The following is a 21,971-nucleotide window of genomic DNA, read 5'->3' on the forward strand; positions in this document are numbered from 1 at the left end:
GCAGCCCGTAAGATACACGCCACAACGTCAGTGAACGCATTTTTATTTCAAGCCCATTTACGGCCTAGCGCGTGAGCTCGCGATCTTTGCGTCACCGTTTGTTATTGTCGCACGTGTATGCGGTAGACGGAGCCGAAAAAGTCGCTAAATAATTCAACGAGGGTTTGTGCGATGGGCTTGTTGTCACAGGGGTCGCCGCTCAACTGGGATGAGACCAAGAAACACGCCGATCACGTTAGGAAGCACGGCATCCTTCAGTTTCTCAACATCTACAATAAAGTGAAGGACCGACAGAAGGATGTGCTCAAGTGGGGAGACGAGGTGAGGCTGTCACTGAACTTGTTATGTAAATATGCATGCGATGGATGTATGGTACATTTAAACACGTTACATCACGAGTTAAGCACGATACCATGCGATGCCATGGACGAAGTTTGAATGCTGCCACTGAGCGAGCAGGTGCATGGCTTTGACGCATGCTTGTGTTATGCTGCGGTTATAATATGTATAAACTCATTTTCAAAAATATGCTTTCATTTACATTAAATTATTATCTACTTCTCGTAACAAAAAGGCCATTAAAACTTTAAAAGTGTGATCACGTTTTGGTTCTTTTATGTAATTATGTATTAATTTCCTTCCTTTTTTCTGTATTCAAAGTTGTGCATTGCTTGGCTATCATTGATCATTTGGCCTTTTTCCTTTCTCTTTCTATTGGTTTAATTGTTAATCTTCACCTTTGTATTCTTTAAGCAACGTAATAAAACAAAAAACGTAACTAGAAGTTTGCACACAGTGAATTTCTGTTTCTCGTGATCTTTTGGTCTTAAAGCATAGGCTATGGTAAAATGCTTTTGAAAGGATAGGCTTAAAGAAAAGGCAGCAAAAAAGTTTGCAATATATATTGTGTGTACTTATTGTTACAGTCCATGTTTAAAGTGTCCCAGGATTTCCAGGACGGATGTTTACTGACTTCAAATGGTTACTTGCTTCCTGTATCTCTATTTGTTCTTTCCCTGGATGAACAAATTTCTTTATTCTCTATTTTAACAATGATTGCTTACTGTTAACATTTATTTACTGTAGTTAATTTCGCAATGTAAACTGCAATGAATAAATGTAAAAAGGTTTAATCTGACTTTCAGCCTATATTTCTCTAAAGTCAGGTTAAACCTTTTTAAAATGGATTTTATCTGCTTTCATTTGTCCAGCCAGAAGACGTCAAAGGTTTTATGAAAACACCTGCTGGAATGTTGTTGTTTTAGATTAATCCTTTTCCCACATTAGTGGACTTCAAAGGATGAAAAGAATGGATTGTCTTTAGTGTCCAAGAATGTCCCACAATAAGTCTGTTTTTACATTACAAGTGTTTTCGGAGTGTACGAAAAAGATTAATGTTGGGTTTCAAAGCCAAATCGAGCCAACTATTGCCCCGTTACAACTGGGGCTGGCACTGGAGCTCAAACCCAGTTTGGGACCGAATTGCGCTCAATCCTGGTTCAGAATCGGCCCTAAAATATTACTGATTTTGAGCCAGGAATCCAGTAACATACGTCGGCGAAGCTTCATCTACAGACGGCAGTTTAAAAAGCAATTTTTTTTAAGCAGAGTTCATACACAGATAGCTACTTAGTGTTTTTAAGAGGGTCTCTTTAATAAGAGGGATTTATCCTTGGTGTTTTCTGACAACATCACATGGGTTTGTTGCAGAGGTCAAGAAGCATGCGTAGTTTGTCAAGCTAGAAATAAATGTTCAATTACAGCTAAAGCTGAACTTTAGAAGTAAAAATATGTTGAAAAACAGTACCATAATGCTAAACGTCATATAACACACAACAATACAACAGAAATGTTATAATATATTTAAAAGTGATTTCTGGTCACTGGTGACGTAACACATTAATCCTTCTTTTTTGGTGGAAACCCAATGAGTGCCCCCCTCTGTCCGAGCGTTCGCCCCAGCTTTAGTGGAATTGGGTATATCTGTGCATAATATTATAGAAGCAGTGAACACAGCATGAAATATTTATACTTGTGGTTAATATTTTGCCTCTCGGTTTGTAATGTAACAACCCCTTAACAGATTAAGTCTTTTAGAACAAGCAGCCAGGCATGTTGTGATTTGTTGTACCGTACGTAATGTCTTGTTCTTTCAGGTGGAGTACATGTTGGTGGAAATGGATGACAAAAATGAAAAAGCACGCCTAGTTTTGAACGGGAAGGAGGTTTTGGAAATCCTTCAGGAAAAAGGAGAAAACATCAACCCAAAGTGAGTAAAGCTTCAATTTGGCTTAACTTTGTGTGTTTGTCACATATTCAGAGAATACTGGTGTGATGATGACCAAAAGTGGTTTTATTTACAGGTTTACGTTTGTGCCCCCTGATCATATATCAATATCAATATTTTTAGTATCGACCGATAACGACTCCCGACCCGATATTTGGATTTTCCTAGAGCAAGATGCACACTTTCCCCTGGTTTCAAAGACTAGTCCTAGACTAAAACACATGTTTGAGTGGTCTCAACTGAAAATAACTTGGATCTTAAAATATGCCAGTGCTATAGATTTTTCTCAAGATACACACCACAATGTCTGTTTATAAAAGATGCTTAAACATCTTAATTGAACTAAGGCCTAGTGCTGGCTCTAGCTATTGTCTGTGAAACCAGGCCTTTTAAGTATTAAAAATGTATGTGGTTTACAACTAAATAACCAGTTTTGTTTCTTGCAATTTTATTATTTTATGTTTTGCTAAATAACCAAACAAAATAAATGTACTTTCATTTCGACTTGATTATGTATGGTTATTTAACAATTCGGCTTAGTGCAGCATCATGGTAAAACTAGTCAAGTGTACTAAGCATGAACAACAGAAATCTAATCCAAACATAGTTTTTTAGATTAAATGCATGTTAAACTTCTTTTCTAGTCTTACTTTATATAAAATCAGACTTTATTCTCCCCATGCATGTAGCCTTAAAAGCTGGCAGGGTGATAAAAAGAAAAGAAAGAACAACAGAAATTGTAGTCTAAATTAGTACCAACCTTGAAAAGTGAATCCTGAAAACAAACTAAAATGGCAAGATAGTCTTTTTCAAGGAAAGTGGTTTCAGTGTAGCTGGTCACAAGTTTTTCACCTATGAGGTGATGGCAGCAGAGCTTTATTTAGTACTGCTTTAAAATTAAACACTTGTGACTCAATAAAGAAAACACACAAGAGTTCACTCTAATCTGTTATCTGTAACTTTACTCACTTTTTGAAATGAAGGGAAATGTCTGCCATTACATTTAAATTCTTTGTTATAAAGCTCTGGTGTAGTGTGACGTCGATAGCACAGAAAGCTGGTAAAAACCTGTTTCTGGGCAAGATATGCCTGAATAAATGCACACTATTCCACTAGATGTGTTAGTTCTGAGATGACGTTTCAGTTTGGCGGATTTAGATAATATACTGCCTGGTGAAATGCTTGCATTGCTGAAAATATAAGCTGCAGTGGCTGCAGACAGTTCAGCTGCGTATTCAGTCCTAACGTGCACTTTCCGTTAACTATATCTGCATGACATCTGATGTAAATTAAACCAGGTTCCCATGGTCATGAAAAGCCTGGATTTTTTATAGTGAATACAACATAAATGTTTCTATTTTATCCACTGCTTATCCACTCAAAAGTAATATCAATGAAATTCATTGGTTAAAAAGCATAAGGACATCTTCATGTTATTGCCTCTTTTGAATTAATAATTTTGTTAAATTTGTTACAACTGCTTAATGCTTGTTAATGTAGTTATATGGTGACTGTAGAAAAATAAGATGATTATTTGCCAGATTTTGACACAACACCACAAAAAGATAAAGAAATGCTAGTGTGCAGGGGGTGCATATTTTTTAAGATATTTAATTTTGTTCTTAAACGTTTGGCTATGATGAAACAATATTTGACTTGTACTTGATTTGTTAACTGGAAAACCTGGTATTGTTAGCTTTTGTTTTCCTTTTGGAGACTGTGTGTTAATATGCTACATGCCTGTAATGATTTGCAACCAACATGTTCACCGGTGTATTTTTTTGTTCACAATCTTATCAAAATCTTCTTTGGTTTATTAAGTGTTAAAGAATTAGGACTGTGGCTTCTTTGTTACGCAAACTCTTCGGTGGTTGACTGTTCCTCATGTCGTGCTAATCGAGCTCTAGGAACACGGCAACATACGATGATAGACGACAGAGCCGTGGCATTTCACATTACTGTCTCTCTACTGCACATACTGAAGAGCAGACCGGCCCACATCACCACCCTATCCCAACACAGCACCTTTAACCCCATCTGAATTAAAATGTCAATTATCAATCAGAAGATAACCATACCTTGACGTGTGAAGAAACATTAAGTTTAGTTTGTGTAGATACTGAAATCTTTTAACAGCTTTGCACAATGTGTTCTTCAACTATTGAAGTGAATTAAGTCTTTTGTGGGGCTGTCACGGTTATGAAATTTGGCTGACGGTTAATTGCATTTAAGTTCACACTCTAGTTACATAAATGCAGGCTGTTAAGAAAAGTGTGAAACTGTAATTGAGTATTGGAGGAGTGCTAACTCATCTACCAATACAAATCATTGATAACCTATGTAATTCATTAGTTTGTTTGTGTCTCATGAATTCATTACTGTTCAATATTATCTCACAGTCATCCCACATTGTGGAGGCCAGAATATGGAAGCTATATGATCGAAGGAACCCCTGGGCAACCGTACGGAGGGACTATGTCAGAGTTCAACACGGTAGAGGACAACATGGGCAAGCGGAGAGGAGAAGCTTCATCTGTGCTTAATAAAGGCCAAACTCTCCTCACAGTCACGTCATTTCCCAGGTAGAAGTGTGGCAGATGCCCTGATAATCTGTGACCCTGCCTGTGAAAACCCAGCTATAGGCATTTTTGGGGTTTTAATGTTTTCTACATAAAAGCATCCTAGATAATGTGAAGAACATTTGGTGCATATAAATATAATCTTGATATATTTATTTAATACTGACTCAGTAGGATCATATCAAAAAGTCTGATGTCAAAACTTTGATGCAGATCTTATCATTACTTTGGTTTTCACAGACAGGGTCACATATTCTTTGGCCGTTTCTCAATACCAAATAGGGCAAGTTCGGACTTGCGTCCTTCGTAGTTTGGACCTGCAAGTTCAGACCCATAATAAAGAACTCCCAGGAACGGGAGGACACGAGTTCGGTTTTATTGCAAATGGAACAGCAGAGTACTTGAGGTCGTCATTCAGTCTAACCAATACGTGCAGTCCTGGCTATTCTTATTTAAATGTATTTTTAATGAAATATCAAATGCAAAAACCATAAGGCAACACGTGAATAAGCTGATTAGCTTTAATGTATTTATTACAAAATGAAGTATGATATTAAACACATTTATTTATTTTTTTATTTTATTATAAAACCATTTGTTTTAATACTACAAAATGATTGTACAACATGAAATAAATACAAGAAAAACACCCAGTTAAAGTAAAGCGCATTAATTTACTACAGTGTTAAGATTATATAAAAAATATGTGATTTAAGTTATGAAACTGAACTTTACCATCAGTTAAAAGGATGGCAAATAACAGACTTTAAATGAATTATAAAGGTAAATAAATTGATATGACAAAAAATGCCAGTTAGATCTATCCAAAGGAAATATTTTATGTTTGTTCATCAGACAACGGAGGGCAGAGCAACTGCACTGAGATCGCGGCAAATTTCAGAAGTACTTGCCAAGATGAGGCTGCCTTCGTCGGTGTATATACGCCGCTGACCACCTGCTGATTCACGGAAACTCGCATATACAAAATATATTTTAATTAGTGGTGTAACGGATCGCAGTTGATCTGATCACGACCCACGATTCGCTCGCATGTGATTCGCGTATTAATACTCAAATTGAAATGGGGATAGTTTCTCATTTGTAAGTGTTTCAAAGGTTTGCAAATGTTAACATTCAAGTGATTTTTAACAGTTTAACTGCAAAACAGTGCTAAAGTGATCAGTTTACTTTATGCACAAACGCACCTTACTTAATGTGCAACCTTGTTCTTTTTATAAATGTTTGTAAATTCTTGATTTGTTATTAGAATTTTCCCATACCTTTTTTTACAAACGGCCTTTGTATTGAGATCTTTGTGTGTGAAGCATTGTTGGGTCATCTGTCAAAAAAGTAGCTGTAATTAAGAAAGTCTAAATCCACTTTAAGTAGTGTTTTCCTTGCCAAATTTTCATTAACTGTGTCTGTACGTTCAGTTTTGTTTTGAATCACTACGGTTTTTAAGCATTTCCTGTGATAATAACTTTAGAAAGGCACACACCATAGTTAGTTTTTTTCACCACTGATCTATATAAATGACTGGATTGCACATAGAACGCTTGACGTATCAGCGAGAGGTGAAGTCGAGCTACCATCTTGGTATTTTCAACCAGCAGAGGGCATCATTGACTTATGCTACGCACACACCAAATGCGGGACATCGCGTTACTCACTCTGGATTACTTGCAGGATTTAACTTTGTGTCATGCAAATTTTTTGCTCGATTTGAATGTTTTCAACTTGGTCGAAGATGCGTTTCATGCGAATAGCGCATGTTTTTGCGGCAAACGCGCCGCCCATATCATGTCATTCGAATTGCTCTGCATGAGCATACGTTTGATCGTGTCTGATTTTGTATGTAATCTACTCGTTTGGTGTGTATGCCCCATTTCATTCAAATCGTAATGTAAATTCAGTCGGTTTACAGCGTATCAGTCACACAAGATTAAGTTTTAGAATATGTGTATGTAAATTAATTGTTAATTCTGATGTTATTTGCAATGTTTATATTTTTCATTAATAATAAATATGCAGCAGTCTGTCCGCTGATCTAATACTGTAATAAAGTAGAATGTATAATTACTGTTTAAAAAGTAAAATGTATAACATTCAATAAATTTTAGTGTTGTAGTCAAGACCACCTAAACTGAGACCAAGTCATGACCAAGACAGGCCGAGACCGAGACAAGACCAAGACTTTAAAGGGTCAAGACAGAGTCAAGACCAAGAAAGGCCGAGACCAAGTCAAGACCAAGAAGACCATTGCAAATCACTGCATTAAAACACTTATGATAAAAAGTGGAATATGCATATGATTAGGCAAAATAAATTTTTGATGTGCACTGCAAAAAATTATTTTCAAGAAATAATGTTGTTAGTATTTCTGTCTTGTTTTTAGTTAAAATATCTAAAAATTCTTAAATTAAGATGCTTTCTCTTGATGAGCAAAACTACCCATGAAAATAAGTCTAGTTTTTAGAGCAAAAATATCAAATTAAAGTGATTTTGTGAATAAAACAAGCAAAAAAAATCTGCCAATGGGGTAAGAAAAAAAATCTGGAACCTTTTTCTTAAACACTAAATTCAAGAAAAATTCAAGAAAAATTTGCTTACCCCATTGGCAGATTTGTTTGCTTGTTTTATGCAAAATTTTATATTTTTGCTCTAAAAACTAGACTCATTTTCTTGGGTCGTTTTGTTCATTAAGAAAAAGCATCTTAATTTAAGAATTTTTAGATATTTTTACTGAAAACAAGACAAAAATACTAAGAACATTTTTTCTTGAAAATAATTTTTTGCAGTGAAATATGTGCCATCAGTTGTGGTCTTGACCGGTCTTGAAATAAAAGACCGAGTAAAAAAATGCAGTCCATTCCAAGACGAGACCAAGACAGTTAAAAAATGGTCTTGAGACCGAAACCGGTCTCGAGAACTACTACACTAATAAATAACATGCTTAGTACGTTTTGATGTTATAATGTACAGGGAGACTTCAGATATAAACCGAAGACTGGTAAAGTAGTGTTTCGTCATTAAAATCTAATAACATCTATTAATTTAATTGAATGTTTGGGCATACCAACATGGTGCCGCAGTGGCTTCACAATTGTGACTTCATGCACAATCCAGTCATTTATTATAGATCAGTGGTTTTCCCAAATAATTTTTTAATGAACTAAATACTGGATATGTAAACAGTTAACCATTGATTTTTTTGTGGTAAGTACTCCTAACATGATGCAAAATAACTTTATATTGTGATTTCAGTGCGTATGTAAACAACCTTCCACAAGCATGTCAAAAGCATGTAGGTATTTCACTTGTTGATCAATTAGTAGAGGTCATGGTGGGGTTTATTTATCAAAAAACACACAAACCAATGCGGTCTGAATCTGCACTAAACTTAAATGTATTTTTAAGCATTTTCCAACCTCACCCACAGGCTTCCAACAACAACACCAAGCAGTTTTTGCCTCAAAGGGTTGAACAGACTATAGTCTAGCCCAATGGTAACAACAATCTTTCTGGAGATCTACTTTCCTACAGAGTTTACCTCCAACCCCAGTCAAACACACCTGAACCTGCTCTTCACGGCTACCTAAAAATGACTGTCGGGTCTGCTGTAGCAGGGTTGGATCTAAGAGGCTGTTTACACTTGGCATTAACATGCGTTTTCGTCGATCGGATCACAAGTGGACGACGTTAATGCCAGGTGTAAACAGTGTTCAAAACGTTTTGAACGCGTCCACTTTCTACCACTTTCAACCACATTCAGAGGTAGTCGAAACCACTTTCGATCGCATCGCTTTGGAGCTGCGGAACGCAATGTGGTTGAATGTGTTCAAACAGCCACATGCGACCGCCTTCTCTCCGCCCATTTATCTAATCTGACACAAATAAAAACACAAATTTTACGTCTTTTTTTGACTTCTGGCGTGAACATACGGTGAACAGCGCTATTTTTAGCCTTTCATTGATAAAACTACTGCGGGTGTTCTCCGTAGTTTCGTTTTGAAAGCGTGAAAGTTGCGCGATCCTATTTCATCAATTGCGCTGAAAATTCAGAGAAAGCTCTAACATACACACGTACAAAACTCTGCATGTGCAGCATGTTTACTTGCTAAACAAGCAGTGGACTCCGACATAATATTAGTTTGCGTCCATATAAACTCATAATTACTCCCGCTTGCGTTTGAATGACAGCAGAGAGACTCGCCCACCGTCTCACAGACCACCCCCTCACAGTATTCAGGACAGAAGTGGTCGAAAGTGGACAAAAGAGACGGATTTAAATACCAGGTGTAAACGTAATGTGTCTCTCTCGTCCACTTGTGATCCGATCGATGAAAACACATCTTAATACCAAGTGTAAACAGCCCCCTTAAGTATGCAGGGTAGATCTCTAGGCAGGAACAGGGTTTGTGACCACTGGTCTAGCTGCACTGACTTGATTTGCCTGTAAGCTCATCAGTCACGTTACCATATTAAGAATTATGTAACTGACTGTTTGAAGACTGATTTGAATCTATTCAGATGGATTGGTATTGAATAATCTAAACCTTTTCAGCTCAAAGCTCCAGTGTTTTAAAGAGTTAGTTGTGCCATGTCTTTGTAGAAAACTTTTGCCCTATAGCCTTAAAACTGAATTGCCCCTGATATAAAGTTATATATGTATGCTTATCTTTCCACATTATTAGTAGAAATAAAATCATAATCATTTTATTATATTTTTTGTATTTTTCAGGTTAGGCTGCCCAGGCTTCACACTGCCAGAGCACAAGCCAACACCCATTGAGAAAGGAGTGTCCAAATCGCTTTTCTTTCCCGACGAGGCCATTAACAGCCACCCTAGATTTAGGTAAGAGGTCATGTGTCCAATGTTCAGATATGTTTTATACCCTTTTTTACCTTTGATGGAAACGTCTGTGATTGTGTTCGCAAGTGAAAACATGGCAATTGCAGTTTTACGTTGCAGCTGAAAGCGTTTGAAGTGACATCTGACGTGAGCTTGTTTGCATAAGTCGGAGCTCGGGGGCATTACGTAGGGATTATAGGAGGCCCCGGTTCAACATGCAAATATGGCTCGTATTGTCTCTGCAATGTATAATGAATCAAGTGATTTTTATGGGCACTATAATTACTCTTACTGTAAGGGTTGTTGTGTTGAACAAACCCCTTAGTATTAACCATAATGTGTAAACTTTTGTGTTTGTGCTACACTTATGATAATATATAAGACTTAATATTCACTTACTATTTGAGACACATTTATCGAATCGAATCTTTATTGCGCTAAATGTTTTATGCTTTTTTTTTCTTGCCCTTGTATCCTGTAGAGGTGTCAGTATTGTAGGTGTCAGTAACGGGGCTCAATTGTTGATTGTGTTACAGTACCCTGACCCGAAACATACGCCATAGGAGGGGTGAGAAAGTGGTGATAAATGTACCAGGTGAGTCTGCTGCTGCTGTTGTTTTTTAATTATTTGATATGTGTCTGTTTCAGCAGTAATAAGCGAAAGCAGAGTATAAAACCGGCAAATACAGGCACTGTCATAATATTTATGTCTTCATCACGGCACAGAATAACGAAAAAGGCCCATAAGAACGTGTTTGTCATTTAACGCAAGTAAATTAAAACAGTGGACAGCATATGCCAGTTCATCATTTGTGCTATGCATTGGGTTATGTGTGAATAATAAGCACAATCATTAGTGAATAATCTGAAAATAAAAACTTCATGTTAGCAATAACAACAGGAGTGAAGAGGTTAATAGCTCCAGTCATGTAAACATCTTACTGCCATTAAGTCCTTACTCTAATTATTGGAAATAATCACATTATTGAGTCACAGACTTTGTTGTATAGCATAGATAAAAACGTAGTGTCAAGACAAGAGGGCAGAATGTACTGTATTTTGTACTACTGTGTTTCTTCAAATGTTTACTTGTTAGGCACTGTTGGGAAAATCTGTTGAATGAAGCTCTGTTGCTATCACTTTCTGTTGCTATAGAAATATGTTTTAGGTTTTGTGGATCTAGTTACTCTCTTAGGGGCATCACCATGTTGATGTCATGTGTCTTTCTTTGTCAAAAGTACTATGTAAATCTATTATATTTAGCACGAATGCATGGCGGTCAATGCTGGTGGTTTTGTCACAGTAATCCTTGTAGCCCTAACAATAGCAGCCTCATTCACTGTAGTCTGAAAGCTGTATAGCTGGATCTTGCTTCAGAAAAAAAGTATTTTTTTTATTTTGTACATTTCATGTACTTAAAATGAGATTGTGAGCAAATATGTCCTTTAATGTACCATTATGTATGGTGAAATTTTGGACCAACATGTTTTTCCTGGAGTTTTTGTGTCATGGCGTGGATAACCATTACACCCATCTTGGCAATATGTGCTGTTGCTTTTTGCTGGTTAAGATAGTTCAGGTTGACACAGAAATAATGACTTATTCTGCAGTCTGTTTCTTTCTGATGAACTTGCGTCTCATCTGACATCTCAACTTTAACAGTTTTTAAAGATAAAAACACCCCGTCCCCTTTTGTGGAGGTGTTTCCTGAAGATGATGGAGAAGCTGCCCGGGCTGCTCTGCCTGATCACATCTACATGGACGCCATGGGCTTTGGCATGGGAAACTGTTGCCTGCAGGTAACTTTCTTACTCCCAGTAGGACTCGGAGATATAACATGGGATTGCCATGCACATCTCTTTTGCGTTATTGTGGACATATCGCCTGCCATAATGAATTCGATATTGCCCAGTCTGTGAACTACGATTCTGTTTAGTAAATGCCGCTCCATCGGAAAGCAGGTGATTGCAATTGGCGAGATGTCCATGTAATATTGCCCAGCCCTAACTCCCAGAAGCACTTTTGATTGTTGACTTGTTTTGAACTGCTTAAGAGACATTTTACTTATTAACATGGTCCAATGCTGTTTCTGCAGGTGACTTTTCAAGCTTGCAGCATCAATGAGGCACGATACCTCTATGACCAGCTGGCCACTTTCTGTCCCATAGTGGTAAGACAACAGCTTAGAAAGTATTATGTCTTTTAGTAGGACAAATTATCCATGCAAACATTGCACATTAAATACACTTTTATGGCTGGTACAAAATATTTATAGCCATTAAAATTTCTCCGTTAACCTGCTATTGACTTGCATGACATAAAGTTCCTTTTGGATACTGATTTCCTGTTGGATACTTGTGGTGAAAATCAAGTTTTTATTGTTGTATCATGTGGTGTTTTTATTATACTTTAAGACGAACCTTGTGCAAATTCTTTATTAAATTAAAGAAAATTTTAACATCAATTTTTTTTGAAAAACCATGGGGGCAAACTTGTCACCTTTCAGCAAAAATGTGGTGTTTTGGATCCAAAATAGGTCATTACTGTGATTTTGTCTAGATTCAGTAAGTTTTTGAAAATGTCAAACATGAAACCAATAACATCAACATGGTTGAATGAGTGGATCAGTAGTTGGACCATAGATATGTATGGATGCTGCACTGCTGCTTCAGCTCTACTTCTGTGATGTTTACACGTGAAGTGTGAATGCAAATAATTCTAGTTTCTTGTGCCTTTTTTGAAAACATCCAATAAACATTCACAGTGCTGGAGGAAGATGTAAGTGAACGTATACTAATATACTAATACTTCAATGAAATCTAATTTGTGTCAGAAGATGGCTAACTGGAGTCCAGTTATTAAATGAGCTTAAAGGTGTGGTTTAGTGATACATTGATAAAAGACACTCAAACATTTTAAGATTGCTGTCCTTAAGAAGCATCAGCTCTTATGGAACCATTCCTCTCTAAGGATATCTGATCAAGGGTTGTTGCACTCCACAAGGCCGAAAAGGAATACAAAACAATTCAAAATTTTTAGACATCTATCAGTCGACAGTTACACACATTGTCTATAAATGGAGACAGTTTAATATTGTAGCTACCCCCTCCTGGAAGTGGGCACACAGCCAGGATGACTTCTAAGGCGCAACGCAGAAAACTCAATAAAGTAAAAATAACCCACTAATAACAGCTAAAGGCTTGAAGACATCATTGGAACTGGCACACATTTCTGTTCATGAGTCTACCATATGTAAGTCTTTGAGAAGGCACGGTGTGAAGTATGGTGAAGGGAACATCATGATTGGGCATGCTTTGCTGCGTCAGGGCCTGGACCACTTATCATCATCAAGGGGAAAATGACATAATATCAGTGGCTGTCTGACAGTTGACGCTCAGTAGAAATTGGTTGATGCAGCAGGACAATGACCTTAGACATCGAAGTAAATCCATCACAGACTGGCTTAAGAAAGACAAAATGTGCCATTTGTACTGGCCTAGTCAAAGCCCAGACTTTAACTGGTGGAATGACCTCAATAGAATGGTTCACACCAGAAATCCTTCAAATGTGAAATGGTTTTGTAAAGGGGAATTGGTACAAATGATTCAATGGTCTGATTCAAAAGTACTGAAAGCGTTTGCTTGAAGTAATTGCTGAGGTGTAACAAGCTATTAAATCCAAGGGTTCACTTACATTTTCCTTCAGCACTGTGATTGTTTAAAGTTTGTTTTCAAAAGAAACACAAGAAACTATAATTATTTGTGTGTTGTCAGCTATGCACATTGTGTTTGTCTATTGTTGTGACCTAGATAAGGATCAGATCACATTTTATGGCAAATCACTGTAGAAAACCAGTTTATTTCTAAGGGTTCACATACTTTTTCTTGCCACTGTATCTATGGTCCGAGCTGGTGAGACAGAGGTGGGGGCTAATTTGCATATTATAGTCCACATATACAAAATGAAGAAAGCGTGTACAGTTACGTTCAAGTTATTTGAAAAATCTTCAGAAAAACCTAGATATGCTTTCATTTTGCTCAAAGATGAGTTTCAAGGGTTAAAGTTATCGACTACAGGGGGCCTTTAAATGTATATACTAAACCATAAACCCACCCATATAATTTGCCACTTTATAAGAGCAGATCTTAAGTTAATGTTTTTCAGTAATGTTCTACACTGTTTCCCATTGACAGAGTTTTCTGTAATCTTTACTTTTGTGCAGATGGCTCTCAGTGCCGCTTCACCTTTCTATCGTGGCTACGTATCGGACATTGATTGCCGTTGGGGTGTAATCTCAGCATCAGTAGATGACCGAACTCAAGAGGAGAGGGGCCTGGAGGTGAGAACAAAATTCCCTTTTATGGCTTTTTCCACTGTCTAAAGTTGGTGTTGGCTGTATATGTGAATCTCAGATGCAAAAGCTGCTAAATACCACCTCCATCAATAATGAGATGATGATATCAACCAAATGCTCATTTACAAGAAAACATGTCAACACACTTCAACTTTATTCATTTATATAGCACATTTTACGGCAATTTCAATTGCCCAAAGTGCTTCACAGTATTTCAAAGACATAAAGCAAACCAATATCAAACCAATTAATAAAAAGAAAATTAAGACAGAATAAAAGATAAGAATAACTTAGAGGGATTTACTTAGAGGGTAACACTGTATTAAACACAAACTGTGCTACAATAATATGTGAGTAAAAAGGAGTATACGGTTTGTATTTTTAAGTAAATAGTGTTATGCCTGGTTAGTAAAAAATAGCTTTTTGTTGTGTAAAGACAACATGCAAGGGAGGGTCAATGGTCATGAATAATATTGATTTGATTCACACCCGAGGAGATAAAGACTCAACTCATCTGTCAGTAAGGAATGTTGTGCTAGTGAGTGATACAGACATATTCATGTAAAAAATATATAAACAACCATTAGCATATATTGTCTACATAACCAAGTACCACATAAGCCTACATGCATATGTGGTGTTTTTTTGGAAATTTTTATTCTATAACATCCTGTCTATCATCTTTGAAAAAATCACATTATTTATCGATTAAAAGTATATTAATGCACACCTCCCACTAGTTCACTAGTTGTAGTTTATACAAAGTCACAAAAACAAATAAGCTAAAACAAAAACTTAATACTAGGGCTGTTCCAAATACCATTTTTTGAGCTTCGAAGCTCTAGTAGAAATCAAATTGAATATTCAAAGCTTCGGAAGGAGGGGCTGAACATATTTTTCTCTTTAATAAAGGCGTGTGTGTGTGTGTGTGTGTGTGTGTGTGTGTGTGTGTGTGTGTGTGTGTGTGTGTGTGTGTGTGTGTGTGTGTGTGTGTGTGTGTGTGTGTGTGTGTGTGTGTGTGTGTGTGTGTGTGTGTGTGTGTGTGTGTCTACTACAGTTTTATTATGTAGCGGATGTGTTGCTGCAGACCCAAGGGAGTGTAGTGCCTTTTTTTCGTGCAATATGGACACGTGACACGTTTAGAATTAATAAACTTTTAATAAACTACAGAACAGCGCAAGCCAGAAGTGGCGTGCCTCACGCTTCCTGCGAGAACAGCATAAGTGAAACAAAACACAAGAGCAATACTTTTAATAAGGTAGCCTAACATTTTAAATGAAATAAATGAACGAAGTTCAACAAACTGTAATAAAACGGTAGCATACTCTCAAAATCAAGTTTATTTACTAACACTTAGACCATCCAATATGTTTTTTTATCAGAAGAACAATAAAGAAGATATTTTGCAGAAACCCCAGGGCTCTGTCATGAAAGTCAACCGATCTGCTTTGAGAGCTATATATATCCAATACAAAAGTAATCCCCCATGTTTTTGCAAGAAACTGAATGTTATTTACACACTAATAGCGTGAATGCCAAAGCAGGAAGCGCGCTTTCCGTTTGAGGCGATCTTCTACTGTTGGCTATGGATGTTGGTCTCTCTGCGCCACCTATAGAACGGAACGAATATTCGAATATTCTGGTCCAGCCCTACTTAATACTTATGCCTACTTGGCCTAAGCACTAGTTTTTCAAAGGACATTTGAGTTTCAACTAGGGATGCACCGATACTGGTATCGGGTATCGGCCTCGATACCACATTTTCTAAAGTACTCATACTCGTTAAAAGTCCCCCGATACCTGGTATCGATACCACGGTTTGAGAAATGTCTATGTTTGAGCGGCGTGGAAGGGGTTAATGCCTCTTGTGTTGTCCAAAGAGGCAGAGTTTACAACAAACTCGAAAACTAGTCCTTTGTCTTTTTGTTAAATTATATGACTAAAGCTGTTACCTGTAAATTTAAATCATGTTTTTTTATTAAGTACTCGGTATCGGTATCGGCAAGTACTGAAATGCAAGTACTCGTACTCATACTCGTATTCCAAAAGAGTGGTATCCGTGCATCCCTAGTTTCAACATGTCCCCAACGACGTCTGTGATTTTATGTACCAATTCGGACTGGATTAAAATGCCATTTATAGAAGTACAGTATGCACGTTAGTAATACCTTGCAGCAGATCACGTTGCCCAAAACACTAAAAGTTTTCAAAAGATATTCCTGGCAAACACAGACATTCACTTTTGAACGGGATTCAATTTCTCAGAGGACCTCTCAGTTCGACGAAAACGGTAGGTAATTGCTCAATTTTTACAAAGGTTGTAAGTAAAAAAAAAACTGATATGACCGATTCAGACGGGATGAGGACCTCTGAGAAGCACGATTTTCTCCGAGGTCCCCCTTGTAAAACTAATCCATCCGAATAGGGCCCTAGACGCAAGATTCTCAGATGTGCGCTACGCCTAGATGGTGCATCAGGTGTAAATTTTATGTATGGCACAAAGCGCATTTTACATCCAGACTAGTCTTACGACCAGGCGTACGTCCAGCTGGAGCAAAAACATTACTGAGGAGAGCAATTGCTCAGAAAAGTTGCCATTTGAAAAGAAAACCGTTTCCTAAATTAAATCTGTAGGAGGCCACAAACGTTAATTTTGCTTGTTGTTTTATTGTTGTGTATTTGTTTTTTTTTATAGCCACTGAAGAACAACAAATTCCGGATCAATAAATCGAGATACGATTCGATTGACAGCTACCTGTCCTGCTGTGGAGAGAAATACAATGATATTGAGCTGACAATAGATGAAGATATCAACAAACAGCTTCTTGATGCAGGTAAAAAAAAGCATGCACTGAAACAACATTAGGCTGGTGTATGGAGTGTTTTTAAGCATGTGCTGTATTGCTCTGTGGCAGGCATTGACAAACTGCTGGCACAGCACATTGCTCATCTCTTTATTCGAGATCCCTTGTCACTCTTCCAAGAGAAGATTCATTTGGATGATGAAAACGAATCTGATCATTTTGAGGTATTTCCAGTTGATAGTTTTTTGTTTTTAAATCATTTTCTCTCTTGATTTTAGTAGTGTGACAAATTACAACGCTCACATGTCATATTATAGATGTTGAGTTACAAATTAAATCATTTCGCAAAAAAAGGGGGATCTCTATTCCCCTATGAAAATAAATCCAAATAAACTTTTATTGGCAAAAAAAGTACATACATGGATGTGCAGCAGCACAAAAACGCGTTTAAATAAAAAAAATAAAGGATTAAAATGTAAAAGATCATTATTGAGTCTTTTATACATTAATGAGAACCGATAAGACTCTCATTGGTTTATTGCACATTATGCCCAAAACACACTACTCATTACAAGAATAGGAACAACCCTTTCCACCCTGCGCTTGACGCACAAACCATGTTTCCTGTCGTAGCAAAAGTGGTTTTTGGACATGCCCATTTAGACGGTGCGCCATGAGCTTTAGAACATACGCTTAGATCGTTAAAATGGGGCCCTTGGTCTTTAAGCTGAATGTGTGATGTTTTAAAACTGTGGCAATGAAACGAGCAATGCAACTAACCTAAAAACTCACCTGAAACTTAACCATCCCAATAAGACACATGACTATTATAAACATGAGGGTGTGAATTTACTAATAGAGTAACTGGCTGTAGTGTTGTGTTTGACAGAAGTTTGTATTTGGTGACCACAGTGTTGTATTTTTGCTTGTATGCTGCATTGTTAGCCGTACTGCAAAGCAGTGTCTTGTAATGCTTTTACTTAAATGCCTCAGTTTTAAATTATACAGACCTTTCCCTTCAATCGAATGTTTTCCTTAATAATATCAACAACTAATATCCTATTAACACTTCGTAAGACGGAGCTAGAACAATATAAGACTTGACATTTGAGAACGGATGCAAAATATTGCATGTTTATTGCAAAATCTCGGCCATTGCACACCCTTTCTTGGCAGTTAATCTTAATGTTTATATTTATATACATGGCCCAATGCAAAAATAATAGTGGCCCCAGGTTTTTGTGAGATTCACTCATTTACATGTTTAATGATTTATAATCATTTAATTTTGTGTCACACCAAACTGCTATTACTGTGTGGTTTGAAAGCTCATTAAAATTGCATATGAAAATAAAGCATTTGTTTTCCGTTACAGAATCTTCAGTCAACCAACTGGCAGACAATGAGGTTCAAGCCTCCCCCTCCAAACTCTGAGATAGGATGGAGAGTTGAGTTTCGACCAATGGAGGTATTCAATGACTTCTGCATGTGTGCCAAAAGAAAATGCAGATCTGTTCATTTAGTGATTGAAAGTGCAAAGAGATCTCTGAACTAATAAAAATATGAAAATGTGTTTGTTTACAGGTCCAGCTGACAGATTTTGAGAACTCCGCTTATGTGGTTTTCATTGTTCTTCTCACCCGTGTGATCTTGTCCTATAAACTGGATTTCCTCATTCCGTTATCAAAGGTTTGGATTCTTGATGCTCAACATTAGTTTTGTTTAAAACATGAAATGGCAGTAATACTTTTGCATATAGTTAAAAAGAAAATATTTTTGCTTTAGGTTGATGAAAACATGAAGGTTGCCCAGAAGCGAAATGCCGTGCAGGAGGGCATGTTTTATTTTCGTACAGATGTCTTTAAAGGTCATTTGGCATTTTGCATTCAAGCTTTACATTTGAAAAGTATGTGTATTTTTATTGAATCAAACCTTTTCCTTTGCTCTATCATTTGTAGGCTGCAACCCAGTGTTAGATCCACCATCCACTGCTCTGAATGGAGTAGATAGTGACGTTAATGATGGAGACGAGTACACACTCATGAGTATCGACACCATCATAAATGGGAAGGTGTGTGTACTTATGCCCTTTATTTTTAAACGGGTTGAGTTGGGTAAACTGATGCCTAACTCCTCCATGTTATGCTGATGTGTTCAGGAGGGAGTGTTTCATGGCCTGATACCAATGCTGAACAGCTACCTTGAGAACATGGAGGTGGATGTAGACACACGCTGCACTATTCTCAATTACTTGAAACTCATTAAAAAGCGGGCTTCAGGTATGTTCAAATATTCATTACGTGCTTTCTTATGCACAAGCAGTACATGTGGAGTTGAGCTCAAACTGCTATGCTTACAATATGAGGCAATAACCATTACTGTGATGACACATAATTAAAATTCCAGATATGGGTTCCGGATTTGAAAAAAAAATATTATTATAAAGTGTTTTTTGATGTAATACATATACACTGCATTTCATATTATTCTGCAATAGTTTAGGAATTTCAATTGAATTATATCCACAAATGTCACTTTAAGGCCAGCACACAGGTACAGATAATCAGGCTGAATTTGGCCAGATTTTCCCCATTATGACAATTTTAGGTAAAGTCCTGATCATCTTCCTGGTTAAACGATTATCTTATCTTTTCTGGTTGATAAAGCACAATTACCTGTCGAGAAGAAATGTGGCCATTTCTGATTATCATCCTTTCAAACCCCCCTTTACCATCTCATGAAGGCAGGATGATCGTAAACATTCCTTAAGGAAAAGCATTTTTCAAACTATTGGCGTTTAAAGACACTAGCATTCTGAATTACATTATGAAACAAATGCTGGTCTGAATCTCACAAAATCCTTCAGATAAATTAGATGACAAACTCCCTCTAATTTACATATTTTTTATTTGTTAAATGATCTATTTAGATCATTCTTATTGTTTAAGTGAAATTATTTAGCTGGTGCCCCGAAGTAGAGGAGGGAGGGGTCATCTGACACACACACACACACACACACACACTTGAGGTGAAACCTCTTGTGTATGACATACTAACCAGTTGTTGCCTGTGTGTAAAATCACAAAAAAATGTTTGTGCCTGTGTCAAAATCACTACTTGGTTGTTCTCCTAGCTCTGGTTGTTAACCGAGGAGTCGAAGTTTGTTAGTGATTGTTTTCTCTGCCATCACGCTGCGTTCAATCCAACACACCTGTGAACTTCAGGCGGATGCATGTGATATTGCGCGCGAGGGGGTTGGGTGGATCTGTGGTGTGTGCAGAAACTGTGATTGACAGGCAGATTTTACACAGCCCTGCGCTGATTCGACCAGATGAACCGGCCTGCGCTGATTGGACCAGATAAACCGGGAGCAGTGGATTTTTGCCAAAACAAATAACAGGCACTAGGTGGAGGGTTTTTTTCTTGTCAGGAGTGGGCATTCCTGGTCCTGGAGGGCCACTGTCCTGCAAAGTTTAGCTCCAACCCTAATCAAACACACCTGAAAATCCCAATCAAAGGCTTCAGTATAACTTGGAAATGGCATTCAGGTGTGTTTGATTAGGGTTGAAACTAAACTTTTCAGAACAGTGGCCCTCCAGGACCAGGAATGCCCACCCCTGGTCTATGTTGTTCTTTCGGAGCATAGTGTCAGTTTCAGTGAATATGATCAAAACAATCTTGCCAACTGCAGCTTTAATGCCATTTCTTCTTTATGCCCGTCGTCCGTAATGTTTCTTTACTTATTCATATTTACCTCTCATTAATTCAGGCCAATATTATTGCCACATTTTTTAAATACTGCATTTATGCACATCTGAAGCTTTAAGAATCCACTGACATTAAAGATGAACATCATGAACACAGTTTATATAGTGAAGAGAAGATAAATCTGCATTCATGACCTGAAACTTCATAGCACATCATCATCATCAATCTTCATCACGTCTAAAGTTTACACTCTGATGACGACTTTCCTTCTGTTTATTTGGATTATTTATGATGTCAAGTGTCTTATTATTATTGTTTTTTTTTTGTAACATTGTTTTTGATATTGCCAAAAGAGTTTTTGTTGTGTTTAACATCATGATGAATGTGCAAGATGATCTGAACATTAGTTCAGATGGCATTTAGCGGCTTTTGAATCTTATATATATATTTACTTTTCCGACAGGTTGAGAACTTAAAGTATGCATTTTTTTGTCTTTTAGGTGAACTGATGACTATGGCTAAATGGATGAGAGAGTTTGTTGCCAAACATCCTGAGTACAAGCAGGATAGTGTCATTACAGACAAAATTAACTACGACCTGCTACGCAAGTGTGACCAAATTGCAAAGGGGGAAGAAAAGTGTCCAGAACTGATCGGAGACCCAGTAAACAGGGCAAAATAAAAAAGGTGTCATATAAGAAGACCCTTTGAATGCATACTGAAGACCAAATAAGAGGTGTTCCTGCTAAAAAATGGTTTAAGGAGAATATTTGAAGTAGCATGTGTTAACTGATCAGGCCAATCTGTGTTGATTTTGTAAATATGAGATTTTTATGATTCAAAAATCATTTTAATTGTTTTGAAAGATCCATAATGTAGTTGCAGTTGGATGTGTACATATTTCACACAGCTCTCAGTTTGTGTGAGTTTGTTTATGTAGCAAACACTAAATTGTACATTGCTAGGATTCTCATTGTTGAAATGTGTATATACTTCACAGACGTTCATCAGACATTAACAAGTGTACTTTTTGTTATAGACTAAACTGTTAAATTGTCCTGCAGATTATTTTTCCCCTGGCATTTAATGGGTATAATATTGTACCCATGCTGAATGTAAGATGCACTGATAGCACTGAAATTGGTCTGATGTTTGAAAGCAGCACTGGTTAAAATGATGCAGGATTTTATATGGAAAAACATAGTCTTGAATATTAAAAACCTAGTTTATTAGCTATGCTATGACATCGAAACATTTTTATTCTATTTGTTTTGTTTTATGCAGCAGTTGAACGCGTGTTCACCAGAAGTGAGTGCTGAACTTCTTTATTAAAGTTTTGTCAACTTTTATGTCTGTATATGGCTTCAAATAAAGTGATTTCTGTATA

General features: G+C 37.1%; 1 protein-coding gene across 1 annotated transcript; it reads left to right on the plus strand.

Annotated features, from left to right (window-relative positions):
- The first annotated feature begins 4 nt into the window (after nucleotides 1-4).
- Nucleotides 5-21,971, plus strand: gclc (glutamate-cysteine ligase, catalytic subunit). Its single transcript, XM_065249289.2, has 16 exons — nucleotides 5-321; nucleotides 2,157-2,269; nucleotides 4,687-4,869; nucleotides 9,608-9,721; nucleotides 10,255-10,313; nucleotides 11,381-11,517; nucleotides 11,814-11,888; nucleotides 13,941-14,057; nucleotides 16,768-16,906; nucleotides 16,988-17,100; nucleotides 18,252-18,344; nucleotides 18,461-18,565; nucleotides 18,662-18,743; nucleotides 18,835-18,947; nucleotides 19,035-19,155; nucleotides 21,085-21,971. The coding sequence occupies exons 1-16, from the start codon at nucleotides 172-174 to the stop codon at nucleotides 21,264-21,266; spliced, it is 1,896 nt and encodes a 631-aa protein (XP_065105361.1). The 5' UTR covers nucleotides 5-171; the 3' UTR covers nucleotides 21,267-21,971.

Source organism: Paramisgurnus dabryanus, chromosome 20, assembly GCF_030506205.2.
Source record: "Paramisgurnus dabryanus chromosome 20, PD_genome_1.1, whole genome shotgun sequence".
In the NCBI taxonomy this organism is placed as follows: Eukaryota; Metazoa; Chordata; class Actinopteri; order Cypriniformes; family Cobitidae; genus Paramisgurnus; species Paramisgurnus dabryanus.